Source organism: Mytilus galloprovincialis, chromosome 9 (assembly GCF_965363235.1).
Source record: "Mytilus galloprovincialis chromosome 9, xbMytGall1.hap1.1, whole genome shotgun sequence".
NCBI classification, from domain to species: domain Eukaryota; kingdom Metazoa; phylum Mollusca; class Bivalvia; order Mytilida; family Mytilidae; genus Mytilus; species Mytilus galloprovincialis.
The window spans coordinates 86595844-86612514 of record NC_134846.1 but is presented as its reverse complement, the minus strand read 5'-3'; the positions used below and the strand labels follow the sequence as shown (position 1 = coordinate 86612514).

The following is a 16671-nucleotide window of genomic DNA, read 5'->3' as shown; positions in this document are numbered from 1 at the left end:
TACACTTTTAATACTTAAATTTAATGTTAAAAGTGTTATTATAAATAATTACATACACGATAAAATTATGTTCACAGCAAATTAGAAAATCCTTCACGTATGCCGAACATATCAGGTCGGGTTTTTCAATATATATGTGTTGTCAACAAATACCTGCGATGGAAAATAACATTAAGTCAGGGATAATCCGTAATATATGTGTAATTCAGGTCTCAGAAAGGGTATATACTGTGACATTCCCGGCTTAGGGCTTATATCCCCTTCGCCTTCGGCTCAGGGGATATAAACTCTAAGCCGGGAATGTCACAGTATATACCATGTCTGAGACCTGAATAACATATATAAACTCTAAGCCGGGAATGTCACAGTATATACCATGTCTGAGACCTGAATAACATATATTATTATTTGATAATCATGTATGTGTAATGTGTGAATATAAAAATAAGCAGATGTGCAATGATGTCAATGAGATAACACTCAATGGCAACTATAGGTCACCGTAGGGTCTCCCACTGGCAATACAAAAAAAAAAAGATGTCGGTGTATGCGATTATCTTATTGTTGAAGTACGTTTAACTATAATTGCTTTTATCTTCCTCAATTGAACTCCGTCTTCGTATATGATAAGTACAAAACAATTTTTTGAATGTGGGACTTTTGAGAAAAAAAGTTTAAAAAGCAAAATCCTGTCATAAATGGGTAATTTAAAGAAAAACAATCCTGACAATTTACAGACCCTTATAAAATAAGGAGTCAAGGCTTGATTGCTAACGAGACAAATCTCCTGCAGAGCCTAGTAAATGCCAAGGATTTAAACAATTATATACCGCAGTACCTAATATATGCACTAACTTTATGCAATAGATGAATATCAGCTTGAAAACTGAAGGAGTTAATAGAACAAACCATGTACATATTGTTGGACTGACGAACAGGATAAACAATCTTAATCCAATATTTGTTTCGCAGGGTATAACACATCAATACAAAAATTATAAAAGAATAGAAGTACTATCGAGGTTTCTGATATTAAATAAACTCATAACATATAACTATAAGGTAAACCATAGCAACGACAGTATTGTAGTAAAAATACAAAAGCATTATTTCTTTAATGTGCCACTTACTGAAAACAAATCTCTTCTAAAAACTATACAGTCGGTATTGAACGTATAATGATATTTAAGTTCTTATTATTAGTTTAAGTAATCTTAAATTAACCGTACGGTGACATAAAGCAGTTAATTTATATGTCATTTGGTCTCTTGTGGAGAGTTGTTTCATTGTAAATCATACCACATCTTAATTCTTTTTAATATTGACTCCAGAACACAAGTGAATAGTGCATTATTTCCTTAATTTTTCAGGTGTCATATCAACAACATACCAGTATTGTGCTATTCACAATAGCGGATATGAAGCCATTGTATCTCGTTCTTCTGAACAGCTGACATCCATCGATTCCTGTGCATGGTTTTGCAATGACACAAACAGTTTTGCAGTACAGGTTCAAATATGTTTTCGTAAATTCACTTTTAGGGAAAGTGTGTAAGAGAATTGACTACAATTATACAAAGCGACTATAAGAATGATACACACAGTTCGAAAAACAATATTTTGATCCAGCAAAGTAATGTATTTGAACCTTATATATGATGGCAATGTTATTATTGACAAATACTTACATTCATAGAGATGTAAATCAAGAAAAACAGTCATTTATTTTGAAATTAGTATTTCGTTAAAAGGTTAAGGTGAACAATTGATACGTTTTTATAGTTAAGTATAAAAAAGAAGATGTGGTATAATTGCCAATGAGACAACTGTCCACAAGAGACCAAAATTACACAGAAATTAACATAGCTCACCGTACGGCCTTCAACAATGAGCAAAGCCCATACCGCATAGTCAGCTATAAAAAGCCACGAATTGACAATGTAAAACAATTCAAACGAGAAAACTAACGACCTTATTTATGTACAAAAATAGAACGAAAAACAAATATTTAACACATATACAAACGACAACCACTGAATTACAGGCTCCTGACTTGGGACAAACACATACATATATAATATTAATGTTAAGGTCTGTTACCTTTTTATTGTAGGTTTATTTTATAGATTTGTTCTATATGTCTATGACGGAGATAATTGATGTAAGACTTTTAGTCGTACAACATATAATTAATGTAAGACTTTTAGTCGTACAACAGATAATTGATGTTAGACTTTTAGTCGTACAACAGATAATTAATGTAAGACTTTTAGTCGTACAATAGATAATTGATGTAAGACTTTTAGTCGTACAACATATAATTAATGTAAGACTTTTAGTCGTACAACAGATAATTAATGTAAGACTTTTAGCCGTACAACAGATAATTGATGTAAGACTTTTAGTCGTACAACAGATAACTGATGTAAGACTTTTAGTCGTACAACAGATAATTGATGTAAGACTTTTAGTCGTACAACATATAATTAATGTAAGACTTTTAGTCGTACAACAGATAATTAATGTAAGACTTTTAGCCGTACAACAGATAATTGGAGTAAGACTTTTAGTCGTACAACAGATAATTGATGTAAGACTTTTAGTCGTATAACAGAGAATTGGGTCGTACAACAGATAACTAATGTAAGACTTTTAGTCGTACAACAGATAATTAATGTAAGACTTTTAGTCGTACAACAGATAATTGATGTAAGACTTTTAGTCGTACAACAGATAATTGATGTAAGACTTTTAGTCGTACAACAGATAATTAATGTAAGACTTTTAGTCGTACAACAGATAATTAATGTAAGACTTTTAGTCGTACAACAGATAATTGATGTAAGACTTTTAGTCGTACAACATATAATTAATGTAAGACTTTTAATCGTACAACAGATAATTGATGTAAGACTTTTAGTCGTACAACAGATAATTAATGTAAGACAACAGATAATTGATGTAAGACTTTTAGTCGTACAACAGATAATTGATGTAAGACTTTTAGGCGTACAACAGATAACTGATGTAAGACTTTTAGTCGTACAACAGACAATTAATGTAAGACTTTTAGTCGTACAACAGATAATTAATGTAAGACTTTTAGCCGTACAACAGATAATTGATGTAAGACTTTTAGTCGTACAACAGATAATTGATAGTTCTTGAAGATGCATCTTATTTGTTAATGATTAATTAAACATCACAAGTATTCCTAGATCGAGATATTAAGAAACGCCGTTTCATCAGATTTTTCAGTAGAAAATGAAACGAAGAACATATTTTTACAATAAGACATGCATGTTTCAACGGTATAATAGTATACTATTTCGTTTTAGATTCCAAGATTTTATATTGGTTAAGGCTACATTAAAGTTTAATTTTTTTACCTTTAATACAAAGAGAATTCGAGCATACTCATGTAACTTGTTAAAAGTTATCAAATGTAACAGACTTATAATCTAATACACCAAACGCAAGTTTCGTCTACATAAGACTCATTATGAGTGCATTGACACTCAGATCAAAATAGTTTTAAAGCCAAACAAGTTCAAAGTTGAAGAGCATTGAGGACCCAAAATTCCCCAAAAATGTGCCAAATACGGCTAATGTAATCTATGCCTGGGATAAAAAAAAATCCTTAGTATTTCGGAAGATTCATACTTAGTGACATCCCACCTTACCATTAACTCGTATTACTGACTGATAATTTTGGAGGCGGCTCATGCATTTTTTAGACTAAAATAAAGTAAAAGAAAAAGACCATATATATTAGAATTCATTTTTCGTACATTGCTTTCAATTTCTGATATATTGTAATTTGAAATGTTGCTTGAACTGTGGAAAAGTTGTAATAAAAGTCAACAAGATATTATTTTTAGTTAAATTATAAAAAATACAAATGTTGAAAACGATGACAATTAAGGAAAAGAAGAATCAATCATCTTTCAAACTATAAATAATAATAGGTAATGGCAATCATACACTATAAATACATTACTGATATTTACGAGCTTACAAAACAGCATGTGATTTCGAAGATAAAAAATCTTTTTTTTCTATATATTTAACTGGTAAGACATGTTATGAAGACTATTAGCTTCAAACAAAAAGTGTTTTATGGACAAATACAAAACAATTTCCCGCATTAAATTCAGTCTTTAGAAATACATGAAGCCTTAAATAGCACCTAATTTTTATATTTACCTGCTGTTTTCTTCTTTTTCCTAGTTGGTACATTCGATCTCATTATGTATTCCATGTATAACATGTGAAATTCATTTTAAAATATTTCAAAAATATTTCAGTCGACAGGAAGCATGATGATCTGTGAATGTGTTTTCGGGTCAACCAATATCATCCATCATATAGTGGACGATATTTTGTGTCTCCCATTCACATGTAAAGATGAAAATAATGACGACAAACCCTGTGGAATTTCACAAGTAATGGCTGTTTACTCACATGGTAAATATGAGACAACAAAATATTTTTATTTGTACTACATTCTTTATTATTAGCCTTTTCACAAAGACTATTGAATATTTTGATGGTATCCAATAGAATTCTAACTGACGGGTATCACACGTGTACGTTGTAAACAACGGAATACACTTACAAAGAAGTTGAAAACGATGACAATCTAATGCAATCAAGAGATATTCTTACCATGAGTGACTGTTAATATAACTTTATTTAAAGATTAATTTATTCAAATATTGGCAATGAAAAAAAAAATTAATATAATCTCCTTCAAACCTTTTTTTTTACCTCAAATTTTGATATTTCAACAAAGACTTTATTTAAAATATAGCTGTTCATATTTTAGAAAAAATATTCCATATTGACCTTTGATAAAAGTTTAAAAACATCTCAGCTACCAGAATTAAAACAAATCGATAATTTAACCTTGAACACATCATATAATCCAATTAATTGCGTCAATTATGTTTGTCAAATGCATAAAAGGTTGAGGGCATAAAACTTAAAAGAGCAAACATAAGACATACAAAATCAGGAAAGACAACTCAGCGTAAGGTTATTGTAGGCATCGACGGTGTTAGTTTACTTTTACTTAAGCGATTCCTAAAACTATAATGTGTGCTAATCAAGATGAATATCATACTGAACTATTGTGCAAAGTAAGGGATCGCAAGCGTCTTAATCGTGTTTCATAACAGACTCTATCGTTTGATTGAGTTAAGCCTGCCAATTGATATTTTATCGTTTGTTTTCTATGTTGTGATGTTATGCTATTGTTTCAAGAAAAAGGGAGATGGTTTGGTATCATTAAAACTTTTAATCCCGCTGCAAATGTTTGTACCTGTCCTAAGTCAGGAATCTGATGTACAGTAGTTGTAGCTTGTTTATGTAATTTATACGTGTTTCTCGTTTCTCGTTTTTTTTAATATAGATTAGACCGTTGGTTTTCCCGTTTGAATGGTTTAAGACTAGGGATGGCAACGAGTACTCGAGTACTCGGGTACTCGCTCGGAAGGCCGAGTACTCGAGTACAGTTTTAGTAATCGGATACTCGATTGCCTGTTATACATCTTGATATATTTCTCTCCACATTTCCGCTCACTTTAGCTCCGTTGAAATATCCCCTTTGTAATACTAAATAAAATCAATTTACAACATAAAGATGTTTATCCTGAGTATATTATTTGTTATAGTAGTACCAGCAACGTTCTTTCCTCCTGAAGGAATGTTTTCATATGCACAACTTGTAACAAAAAGTAAAAAGTCCAACAGCCTTTCGTCTGAAATTGTTAACCAGATCATATTTCTAAACAGTGGTCCAAACAGTGACAGCCCTGATTTTTATGATAAAGTTAGTGAAATAATTGAAAAATTTGATAATCATACCGTCATTGTGACAGGAGATTATAACTTAGTGCAAAATCAAGACCTTGATACTTTTAATTACTTAAATATAAATAATCCAAAAGCCAAGGAAAAAGTTTTAGATATAAAGGAAATTTACAACCTAACTGATCCCTTTAGAGAACTATATCCAGAAAGTAAAAGATATACCTGGAGGAAACCAAACCCTATAAAGCAGGCCAGACTAGATTTTTTTTTTAGTTTCACAGAGCTTTTATCCAAATGTACATGACTTAAAGATACAAAATAGTTATAGATCAGATCACTCACCTATTATTTTACAAATAAAACTTAATAACTTCAGAATTGGGAGGGGTTTATGGAAATTTAACAACTCTCTTCTATATGATCCAAATTATGTCCATATTGTTAAAGAGGTAATAAATAAAACTAAAGAACAATATACTTCTCTTGTATATAATCGAGAAAACCTAAACTTAATAGACTCTAGTGAAATTGAGTTCACAATTAGTGATCAATTATTTTTAGAAACATTGTTAACTGAAATAAGGGGGAAAACAATATCATATGCTTCATTCAAAAAGAAAGAAACAAATAAATTAGAACATTTGCTATCTGAAGATATAAAAAAGTTGGAAGAAACCCAAACAGATGAAATTTTGGAACAGATAGAAAAAAAGAAAACAGATCTTAGAATTCTCAGACAAAATAAAATGAGGGGTCAATACATAAGGTCAAAAACACAATGGGTAGAAGAAGGAGAGAAACCTTCAAAATATTTCATAAATTTAGAGACAAAAAATTATGTAAATAAAACAATTCCTAAATTAATTGATAAATCAGGAAATATAATTGAAAACCAAAAACGAATTCTAAACGAAGCGAAAAATTATTACAAAAATCTATATTCCAAAAATGAGACAATAAAATCTATTAATCTGAGCAATGCTTTACCCCATAAAGATATACAAAAATTATCTGAAAATATGAAAGAGTCGTTAGAAGGGGAAATATCATTTATAGAATTGACTGATGCAATTAAAAGAATGAAAAATAAGAAAAGCCCTGGATCGTTTGGATACACAAATGAATTCCTAAATTTTTTTTGGATTGATATAGGTAAATTTATACATAAATCAATTAAATATGGCTATAATCAAGGTGAAATGTCTATTACCCAAAAACAAGGTATTATAACTTGCATACCAAAAGGTGACAAACCAAAACAATACATGAAGAATTGGCGGCCAATTAGTCTTTTAAATAATATTCATAAATTAGCATCAAGTTGTATTGCAGAAAGGATAAAGTCAGTTTTAACAATATTAATTAATAATGACCAGACAGGATTTATACCTGGTAGATTTATTGGTGAAAACACCAGACTAATATACGATTTACTACACTACACTGAAGAAAATGATATCCCAGGCATTCTCCTCCTCATTGACTTTGAAAAAGCTTTTGATACAATATCCTGGATTTTCATAGAACAAGTTCTTGATTTTTTCAACTTTGGATATTCCATAAAACATTGGGTTAAAACTTTTTTTTACAAAAACCAAATCAGCAATAACGCAGAATAATTTTCTATCAGATTTTTTTACAATTGAAAGAGGTTGCAGACAAGGGGATCCTTTATCCCCTTACATTTTCTTGTTATGTGCAGAAATTTTAGGAATATTACTTAGAAAAAACGAAAATATAAAAGGTATTACTATTGAAGACTCAGAATTTTTGATATCACAATATGCTGATGACACCACACTTATTTTAGATGGTTCACCAGAGTCCTTAGATGCATCTCTTTGTGTTTTAGAACTATATGCTGAATGGTCTGGTCTCAAGATGAATTTAGAGAAAACAAAGGTAGTCTGGATTGGGAAAAAGAAATATAGCCAAGATACAATGTGTGTAAAGTGGGGATTGGAGTGGGGTTCCAACAGATTTACGCTCTTGGGTATTAAATATTCAGTAGACTTACAAGAAATGGAAACGCTAAATTTTGAACCCAAATTTAAAGAGATAGAAAGAACAATGAAAAGCTGGTCTAACAAATACTTATCCCCAATTGGAAAAATTACTATAATTAAAAGTCTTATAATTTCAAAGCTCAATCACCTATTTCTAACTTTACCAAATCTTAATAATGGATTACTAAATCAATTCATAAAAAAATTATTTGATTTTATTTGGGATGGTAAACCAGACAAAATTAAAAGAGAAACAATTGCTCAAATATATGAACTGGGTGGACTAAACATGTTAAATCTAAAACAATACATCAAAGGATTAAAACTAACTTGGATAAGAAGATTAATCAAACAAACTAATAATTATTGTAAGTTACTAACTTGTACTGAAAAAATTGAATTAAATGAATTATTCTTGGTAGGTCCAAGAACACAAGTAAGAAATCCTTTTTGGCAGGAGGTTTTTAATGCTTGGACTGAAATACAAACCAAAGTAGCTATTAAGAACGAATATGATTTTATCACATCTAATCTTTGGAATAATAAAGAAATTAAAATTGGGAATCAAATCCCTCTGTATAAAAAATGGACTGAAAAGGGCGTCTGGCTAATAAATGATTTAATTGATAATGATGGACATTTAATGAATTGGCAGGAATTTAAAAAAACATATGATATTGATACAAACTTTCTTATATTTCAAGGAGTAATGTCAGCTGTTCATTCCTATATGAAAAGTCTTAATATTAAAAGTAATCAGCTTATCAAGCCTTATGGACCAATTATACCAACTACTATTTCTATTTTTATGAAATCTACAAAAGGATCAAAAGACATGTACAATGTTTTAAATGAAAAAATAACAAATATCACATCACAGGAAAAGTGGTCATTAATCTTAAATAGACATAATATTATTTGGAATAAAATATACAGACTTCCGTTTTACATTACTAAAAACTCAAAATTACAGTGGCTCCAATACAGGATTAATCACAGAATTTTGGGAACTAATAAATTACTCTACAAAATTAAAGTCTCACAAAACAATAAATGCACTTTCTGTTCGGACTCAATAGAAACTATTGAACACATATTCTGGACATGTCCAAAAGTTTTTGATGTTTGGGAAGAACTTAATAAATGGATATATCCAAAAGTCCAAATTGAACTACCACTTAATTTAGATATTGTCTTATTTGGGATATTAGAAAAAACAGAAAAAAACTACATAAGAAATCTCATAATACTATTAACTAAATACTATATATATAAAACAAAAATGCAATGTGGACAATTAAATAGTATAGCCTTAAAAAATTATCTTAAAGAAAATTTGTTTATTGAAAAAATAATATTCTATAAAAATAAACCACTGCAAAGAGCGTACACCTGCTGGAACCCCTGGCTCCAACTAATAGAATGATTTTATAAGTTAACTTTCACGTATAAAAATATCTACCCAATCCATGCTACCTCAGATTAAGATTTTCTATTTTTTTTCAAATTATAATTAATAATATTATATGTTTATAGAAGGATACAAAATATCAACTTTATGTACTTGTCTCGATTTTGCTGATGTACTATGAACTTATTTACTATTGTTAATATACATGTAGTTCTTTGCCAATAAACACATTACAAAAAAAATATTTCTAAACAAGAACAAAATCAAAGTGACCTGCGGTGAACCCTACGCAACTGATTAGAGACATTTTTTTGCACACTGATCAACACTTTCATGGATTAATACTTAACAGATGACAAGCCGTAAAGACTTACCTTTGTTTGTTAATCAAAACTTCTATATAAACGTGATCGGTATGAGAAGATGTACATTTAAACTAATTTAATTACTCTGTATTTGAAACTTAACTATAATTGTTTAATTTACAATTTAAAGATAGGCAAAAATACGAAAGCGATATTCCAACCCGAAAGTCGAAAATAAACAGGCAACGTCATGGCAAAAAAAAAATCAGACAAACGATACTGCAAAAACAAAATACAGAAAAAGTAAGACTGAACAACTCGAAAAAAAAAAACACAAGTAAATTAATCAAGTCGAATTATGAAAAATACGAACTCCTCAAGAACAGACGATACATATATTATCTACTTTGTCGGACTAAATATGCAAATATTTAGGAGTTTATAGGAAAATGGTTCATGAACACGTATACAAATAATAATTCTATTTTGATTTTTAGATACGGCTGTCGGTAATTCATTGTTTAATTGACACAAAAAAAAAAAACAACAGAGGATCAAGCTATTTTTTGTTGTACGTTTGTCTTTCGTTAATATGTTTATGAAAGGTTATAACAAACACACTGCATCCAACCTAAAATCTAATTTTTTCGATAGACGTTTAAGATTCATCCGAGTACTCGCGAGTACTCGAGTATCATGACCGAGTATCCGAGTATTAAAATTCAGATTTATTGACATCCCTATTTAAGACTAATAATTTTGGGGTTCTTTATAGCTTGTTGTTCGGTGTGAGCCAAGGCTCCGCGTTGAAGACCGTACATTGACCTATAATGGTTTACTTTTTTAAATTGTTATTTGGATGGAGAGTTGTCTCATTGGCACTCACACCACATCTTCCTATATCTATCTATCTATGACGAAAACAGCTGCCTACGTCGTTTCATATTTGCTACATATTGTCTTGAAGAGAATAACCCGGAGAAGATAGTGGTTACCGTTGTTATATCTATTTATATCTAGTAAAAGTAGTATGGTACCTTTATTTGATTATTATCTTTGTTCATTGTTCATCTACTTCCTCATAAGTAGAAGAGGTTGATATTTTGAACAGTCAGCTGTATATTATTCAAACCTGCATATTCCTCCATTAAGAGGTTTACAGTTGTTTTTTTTTAATAATTTGTGCCATTTGGTTGTGGTATGACTGACTACAAGGCTGCTTCAGGAGAATGTAAGGGCTAATGCCATATTCTTGTATTTTATTTAACGATTTCAACAACTCAAAAACATACAATGCAGATATGTCACAGAATTGAAATGTACCATTTTCCATGTTTTGCAGATGTGACATTTTTTGACAGCACACGTGTTATGTTCTCTAAAACAGAGGTAAACATGGCAGATAACAACCATTCAAAAACTTTCACGGTATGTTCCAGATAATTGAAAGACAACTCATGGGTGTGTTTTATTTAATCCAAGTAAAAGAGATTTACAATCCAAACAGTTTTCATAGAGTCCCATTTAATATTTTGATTAAGTGTTTAATCACTGGAAATCTATATGTAAGTACAATGAACATATAATAACCATTCGTAAGTACTTTTTTCTATCCCTATGATGTGGTGATGTTAAAATTTTAAGAGTCATACTTAAATTATAGACTTTACTTTATTCAGCAGGAACTTATGATTTCGATTTTCAAATTATGTTTTCTTATTTTCAAAGCAGGTTTAATCTGAAATTTCCAGATTCATAAACAAAAATTAAAATGTTTTTGTAGTGTAATGCAAAATGCAATTTCAATTAATTTTGTAAATCATGTCATGTATTGTGTGAATTATTATTTCTTCAATTTCATTGTTGGTGGATAACTAGTAACAAAAAAGCCATCAAGTTATTGATAAAAATATAGCCATATTGTTTCTATGGAATCATTTCGTTGTTACAACTTTAATTTGTATCCAATATGTTTCCTGTATGAAGGATATAAAATGATTGCAGAAACAGATCAATGATTTCCCTCCAAAGAGATGTTGCAAGGTTTCTTTCTTAAATATACAAAGAACATCACTCCCGTCTACTCGAAAAATAGAATTATACACCCATTCCGTTCCTATATGTCTACTCGAGAGTGTCTATTTCTCACATAATTTCCTTATTTAGTTAAAAATTGATGCCCCTCATTGGGTTGTCCAAAAAAAAAAAAAATCACATAATCGCATAATCAAAAATATTTGTCGATATAATCACATAATCATTGATTATTTTTATAAATGAGATAATGAAACAATCCTAAATACAGTCCTCAATTATAAAATAATAGAATCATCATGAAATATGTTATCTAGTAATCAAATACTCACTATGAAAACGACCAAGAAATCACATAATTCAAAATCCCGTGAGGCGGCTCAAAACATTGAAAGATCAATTTAATGTAAATCTAACCAATCGGTCCCAGTACTCAAAATCTGTCAATTCTTTATGGATTGATTTAACATACATCCATAAAATACAAAAATAAGAAAGCAACGAATGAATTTATAAATTTGATATATGCCTATTTGTACTTCTTTGTTAAATATTTGTTTGAGTTTATTGTGATTTAGATTATAACAAATGTTGACGACTGTACTCCTATTTTTGACATTTTCACCTATTATGTCTGTTTGTATTGTTCACGCATCGTTGTATATATAATGGAATTTGATGCTACTGTCATACATGTGAGAGGTTTAGCTAGCTATCAAACCAGGTTCAATCCACCATTTTCTACATAAGAAAATTCCTGTACCAAGTCAGGAATATGACAGTTGATATCTATTCGTTTGGTGTGTTTGAGTTTTTGATTTTGCTATTTGATAAAGGACTTTCCGTTTTGAATTTTCCTTGGAATTCAGTTTTTTTTTATGATTTTACTTTTTTCTTTTAAAATGATATAGGGGCCTGGGTGATCGAGTGGTCTAAGTATTTACTACTGTATCCACTAGCCAGTCAACACTGAGGTTGTGAGGTGGACCCCGCTCGTGCGGGTGCACTCGACTCCAATCTCTATTGACTAGGATTGTTAGATTTCCTATCGTAGGTATTTTTCTGAGGGCACTCCGGCTTCCTCCATCAATAAAAAACTGTTCGCCACGAAATAGCCTAAATGCGATGATTAATAGTGACATTAAAACACCAAAAATCAAGCCAATCAATTAAATGATATGATTTATAAAATATTGTTTTTATTTTCTTTGGTCATTTATGAATACAAATAATTTGTTTTGGAAGATGCTTGTCAGATCTTAATCGTTTTTAGTACTAACCTCTACGTATTGTTTTGAAGGTTGAAATTGGAAATGGAACAAGTGAGGATAAAATCATAACTGGTATCTCAATCTCCAAAATAAACTTTGCAATCAGCAATTTCACATTTGAATATTCCGGAGAAAGTTGTTCATCTAGTGAGTCGTTTCAAAGATATACTGAATTTAACCCACAGGTAAGAACAACATTATGAATAGCATAAATCTGCTTAACTTCACATATGGTGTGACCAGATTCGTTAATCTTTTTTTTAACTTTTATTTTCACACCCGGCATAGTTTCGGTGAGGCAGCCTCGGTACAAAACAATTTGACCAGATAACATATTTCAAATTGTATACACTTTTTCAACCTAAGAAATAAATAAATCCCCAGTTGAAGAAAATGTTTTCTTGGAAAGGGAAAAAAATTAAGCACACAATTTAGTTGAATTGAGTTGTAAAAAAATAGGGACGACGTGGAACATCATCAACATCAACAGAAGCTGATTAAAAAATAAACCGGAAAGACAGACAAAAGAAAGTAAGATGATAGTGAATCACAAAGGAAAGCGATGTCAAAAACTGATAAGTTTATAGTAAATAATATCGTTATTAAATAGTAATAAAGCTTTTTCAGGATGTAACCGCACTATAAATGACAGACTTTATAGTTTTAATTACTTGAATATTAAAATGCATGTTAAAATCACGTGACAAAAGGAAATTTATTTTAAAATGAACAAAAATAAAAGAGAATGGTCATGGCATCTTTGTTAAATAATATATACAATATTGAATAGGATCATAATTTGAATCCACCAGTCAAAACTATATAAACATACATTTCAATTTAACACTTATTTAATTGACACAACTGTAAATAACAGAAACAAATAATTACCACCACTTCTTATTTCATGTATATACTTAGTAAATAAATCTGACAAAAATGCCAACAACTTTATCGCTCCCTTCAAAAGTATTTCAGAAGCATTAGTAGTTATCACCTAGCGTAAAGGACTTTCTCTAAAATAGATGGTGTCACAATATGATTTAATTTAAGAACTGTTAATGTTCAATTGAGAAAAGGATTCATTATAATTACTATTTAACGTGTATATAAATAACAATCTATTGATGAACAAATATAATAAAATATCTATGTTTCATATACAGATGTTTGATGCTTCAACACTACATATGATTGAACCGCTGCGTACATCATGTTTGAGGTTGACAATCTACACAAGTGATACTACACTACCTGTTAATCCTCGTTGTCTTGTTATATTATACCAACCCTCTGGTAGGTTGATTATTTGATTGATTTGAATAATTACTTATTTCCCTATGTATCATTCTTTTAAGATATAGATATATAACGAAAGTGCGCACCCTATAAGATAATAATAAATTCTGTTTTCAAATTTCAAAAATCAAAATTTCAGCAATTGTCAAGTTTTGAACATATGTTTTCAAGCATTTCAGTGTTCTTGTAAGTCTTTGTTTTAAGTCTAGTATCTGTGCTTTGTTTTAAGTCTAGTATCTGTGATTTGTTTTAAGTCTAGTATCTGTGCTTTGTTTTAAGTCTAGTATCTGTGATTTGTTTTAAGTCTAGTATCTGTGCTTTGTTTTAAGTCTAGTATCTGTGCTTTGAAAATGACATTTGAATACTTGTGCGCTTAGTATCCAATAAATTTACTCATATGATTTTAAATTCACAGAAGACTATGTTACTGCAGATAGAATTGGGATATACGGATATTACCACGACAGCGCAGTGGACAGTAGTGGTATGATTCTAAAAAGATAAATTCAACGTGTTCCGATTTCTGATTTAATGAAATTGTATTGGCAACATCTTGACCACAGCTATTTTTCAATGTATTAAGAGAAGTGCTATGACTGGATGTCTTCATAAGAGAAATTATCGAATTTCTTTTCATTGTGAAACCACAATGTTTCATTGCAAAAAAAAGCGATGCACTTCTGTCTATTGTACGAAAACCTCTGTTTTGTAGTCCTTAAGTATGTGAGAACAGAAAACCCGAATACATGTTGAATAAGAATATCTCACACATAGCGGGAAAAGCTTACCTTGTGGTCTCCTTTGGAGTCATTGCGTTTCTCTCGATTTTATTGGTTACCTTCATTTGTATCATATCATAAATGAATCTACAAGATATAAGCATCACAAAATATAAAGCCTTTAAGATTAACTCACTTATTAATTACTAATATATCAAAACACTTTAAACCACCGTGTGCTCGATCTGTGTAGATGCAAAAAATATTAATCACTTCCTCCCCTGATACAGAGTATACCAGTGTATAAAGCAGTATATAACAATAAATTGAAACCAAAATATTATAAGTGAAAAAGAAACTGTACACTTATTTCATTTAGATATTTCTATGGTTATTGTTTATTGGCAATTATCGCTATTTTACGAAATTGTCCTTTGATCTTACTGACTGGTAATTTTCCTTTCTCAGCACAGTCGGGTGATAAAAAAATTTTTTGCTAGAAACTAAGGGAGCGCGTGCCTGTTGTCACTGAAATTAACAACGTCTTCTTAAAATAGCGACAAACAGATTATCGTTGGTCATATCAACTCGATTCCTTTTCGATTACTTTTTTTATTTACTCGGAAAAGTTTTAAATATGTAATGGTACACTTATAACAATTGTTTTATAAAGTAATTTATGACATATTTGCATATTTGATGCTTGTGTTCTCTGTATTTATAGGTTCTACAATAAAAATATCACAAGCAGTTACCTCTATACTCCCTACTTCACATATCGACACGGTGGCATTGACAACATCACAACTAGTTACCTCTATACTCCCTACTTCACATATCGACACGGTGGCAACATCACATCTAGTTACCTCTATATTCCCTACTTCACATATCGACACGGTGGCATTGACAACATCACAACTAGCGACCTCTATACTCCCTACTTCACATATTGACACAACTACGGTGATTGCATCGCAAGGAATTACATGTACTTCCTCACCAACAAATGTTTGTTCCGATGAACCTACGCCTACAGCAGAGGGGACTACAGAACCGAGACATTCTAAAAAATCGAATGATTTGACATGCTGGTCTTTCTGCTATCATAAATACCATAAAAACTTAACGATAGAACATGTTCAGAAGATCAGAGACGAAATTCGACAGTTCCTGTTGGTTGACATCAACACCCTCTCATCACAATTTAAAAAGAAGATCTCAGTACGCGATATAAGAACTAGTGCTACGATTATAGGAACCATTCCGATGAGTATTCTGTTAGCAGTAATTGGATGTGTTGTTTTGTCAGATTTAAACATTATAAGGATACATTTGTACGGTATGGTGAAAAATATTAAAGGATGGTTCTCCTTTACTAAAAGATAATATTTGTTAAATTGTTTAATATCTTGTTGATTGATTGATGTCTCCAGATGAAGAAAATCGTCATATAAATAAAGGCAACAGTAGTATACCGCTGTTCAAAACTCATAAATCCAGGGACAAAAAACAAAATCGGGGTAACAAACTAAAACCGAGGGAAACGCATTAAATATAAGAGAACAACGACATAACACCGAAACGTAACACACACAGAAACGGACCAAGCATCAGACAAAACACCACGAGAATAACAAATATAACATGAAAACCAAATACATGAATTTGGGATAGACAAGTACCGTGCCACGTCTGATCTCAATATCTCAAAAATAAGAGAAAACACAAACGACTCAACGTTAAAATGCAACACACACAGAAACGAACAATAATATAACAATGGCCATCTTCCTGACTTGGTACAGGACA

At 30.6% G+C, this 16671-nt stretch overlaps 1 protein-coding gene across 1 annotated transcript in view; it reads left to right on the top strand.

The window, feature by feature from the left end:
- Positions 1-16259, top strand: part of LOC143046238 (uncharacterized) — a 30924-nt gene extending 14665 nt beyond the window's left edge. The window contains exons 7-13 of the mRNA XM_076219287.1: positions 1371-1510; positions 4308-4467; positions 10879-10964; positions 12871-13026; positions 14008-14137; positions 14556-14624; positions 15584-16259. Coding sequence (XP_076075402.1) covers positions 1371-1510; positions 4308-4467; positions 10879-10964; positions 12871-13026; positions 14008-14137; positions 14556-14624; positions 15584-16248 — 1406 coding nt within the window. The 3' untranslated portion in view covers positions 16249-16259. The remainder of the gene's footprint in view (positions 1-1370; positions 1511-4307; positions 4468-10878; positions 10965-12870; positions 13027-14007; positions 14138-14555; positions 14625-15583) is intronic.
- Positions 16260-16671: the final 412 nt, after the last annotated feature.